General features: G+C 43.4%; 1 protein-coding gene across 1 annotated transcript; it reads left to right on the top strand.

Moving 5' to 3' along the window:
• The first annotated feature begins 211 nt into the window (after window positions 1-211).
• Window positions 212-1,895, top strand: DUSP28 (dual specificity phosphatase 28). The gene is made up of 2 exons (XM_009912053.2): window positions 212-721; window positions 1,658-1,895. The coding sequence occupies exons 1-2, from the start codon at window positions 374-376 to the stop codon at window positions 1,793-1,795; spliced, it is 486 nt and encodes a 161-aa protein (XP_009910355.2). The 5' UTR covers window positions 212-373; the 3' UTR covers window positions 1,796-1,895.
• The last annotated feature ends 349 nt before the right edge of the window (window positions 1,896-2,244 follow it).

Here is a 2,244-nt window from a genome sequence, read left to right as displayed (position 1 = left end):
GAGGAAGACAAGGGGTTTTTAGCTTCTCATAAGAAGCTGCTATAGGGATAGGGACTGTACAAACCCCATTGTTTTACAAATAAGCTGTGGGCTCTGAAAGTCTTTTTAGCTTTTTAAATGCAGCAGGCACTAGGACCTGCCTGAAGCCTTTACGCCCAAGACGGTACAGAGGGAATAAATATAGCACAGCCCAGCTGGCTGCAGCACAGTGCAGCCCATATACATTGCCCGGGGGGAGCAACTGGAACCCCGATCCCCGCAGCGTGCCGCCGCACCGGGGCTGTGCCGCAGCTCAAATGTTGCACAGGAGGCAGCGATCTGGGAGCTCTGCAGTGGGGCGGTGGTGCTGGTGACACTGCGGCTTTGGCTGCCGATGCTCCAGCTCTGCCAGGTCACCACCTCGCTGCTCATCAGCAACGCCAGGGCAGCCTGCGACGAGGAGCTGCTCGCACGCGAGGGTGTCACCTTCTGTGTTAATGTCACCAGGCAGCAGCCATTCCCCAGCCTCCAACAGGTGCAGGGCATACGCATACCAGTGTTCGACGATCCGGCTGAAGACCTGTATCGGTATTTTGAACAGTGCAGCGATGCTATAGAAGAGGCTGTGAAGAGCGGTGGGAAGTGCTTAGTTTACTGTAAAAATGGCCGCAGCCGATCAGCTGCCATTTGCACTGCTTATCTGATGAGACACCGAAAGCTCACACTCAAGGATGCCTTTGAGGTATTGTACTTATACCCAGATTTATATTTAGACATCCTTTGGGTGAGAAATGCAATGCTTATTATGAATAATGATGATTTCTCAGAGAATTACTTTGGTGCTCTCCCCTGGTTATTAGCAGTTACGTAGATGTTCAACATTTGAATAAAAATTCCACCGTAAGTTTTTTCACGCCCAACTTGGACAAATAAGCTTTCAAGTTGAGGTTTCTGGGACAAATATAATTACAAATGCAAATAGGCTTTAAGCACTGGTAGCAAATATGCAAAGTTGGTTGTTTTGTGAACATTCTCCCTATTGTTTGCTTAGTCATGATAAGTGAAGTTAAAGACAGAGAGATAAAGAAAATGAGTGAAATGGATGTGAGTGTGTGCAGAAGTTGTTTTGCAGGATTTGCTCTTATCACCTATGTGACAGCTCAACGCAGCAAAGAAACATCAACTGTTAGGCCTGCTAAATAGCTAGGGACTAGCTAGCTACGACTAATAGCATCTCAACTTTATTAGGAAGCCCATCCAATATATATGACTTGTGCTCTACAGTCTTTTAATCTTCAGCCATTTGGTAGGTACATCACTAAAGTCTCTAATTTAGACAACTGTTTTGCTCAGTACTAGACAGAGGCATGCAGACAGCCTGAAACTTGGTCACATATCTTAAACATGAGCGGTGTCACCACACTGTGTGAGAGACATTCACATTTCCAGAAAATTCAACAGCTCCTTTTCATGTCTTGCCCATGAGTCCATTCTGTAACAGGCACCACATGCCAAGAGGTCTTGGCAAGCACAGAGTGAGGTCAGCTCACCAAAATATCTGTTTATTATTCTGTAGCCAAATCAAAACCAAAGTAAATCTTCTCAAAAGTCTAATAGGAAAAAAATCCATTTGCATGATACCCACCCTTGCTTCTACGATGTCTTTCCTTTTTCCTAGACTGTGAAGACTGCCAGACCAGTAGCAGAACCCAATGCAGGATTTTGGTCTCAGCTGCAGAGATATGAAGAAGATTTGCAGATACCAAAGCAGTCTGATCTGCTGAGCAAAGGACTTCTTAAAAATAGCAATGTGTGAAGATGTTTTTAAAGAGTTAAGTGGCTTGCTACAGATTTAAAAAAAAAAATAAAAAATCACTGCATATATCACCTATACATAAAATGCCTTGCTCCCCAAACTGAGTTGATGGTTCATTAAATTCATTCAGAGTATTACCATTGAAGGTGCATGGAAAAGAGCAGATAAGCAAGGAGAAACAGCAGAAACAGAAAATGGTTGGATGACTGTAAACAAACCAGAGAAAGGCATGGTATCTTCAGCATTTATTTTCCTCTGAATGACACTGAATATGATAACAATGTATTGAACGAATGAATGAGTTACTACATAGGGATTTTACACTTGGTTTTTAATTAAACTTCCCAGTGACATCGCAAGAAGACCTGATGCCAGACCAAGGAAGTTCTTAATTTCTATCATCTCACCTACTGGCTCACAATTCACGTTCATGAGATGATACAACCTTT

This window comes from Haliaeetus albicilla, chromosome 9, assembly GCF_947461875.1.
Source record: "Haliaeetus albicilla chromosome 9, bHalAlb1.1, whole genome shotgun sequence".
Taxonomy (NCBI): Eukaryota; Metazoa; Chordata; class Aves; order Accipitriformes; family Accipitridae; genus Haliaeetus; species Haliaeetus albicilla.
The sequence above is the reverse complement of the archived record's forward strand: the minus strand, read 5'-3'. Positions and strand labels throughout refer to the sequence as shown.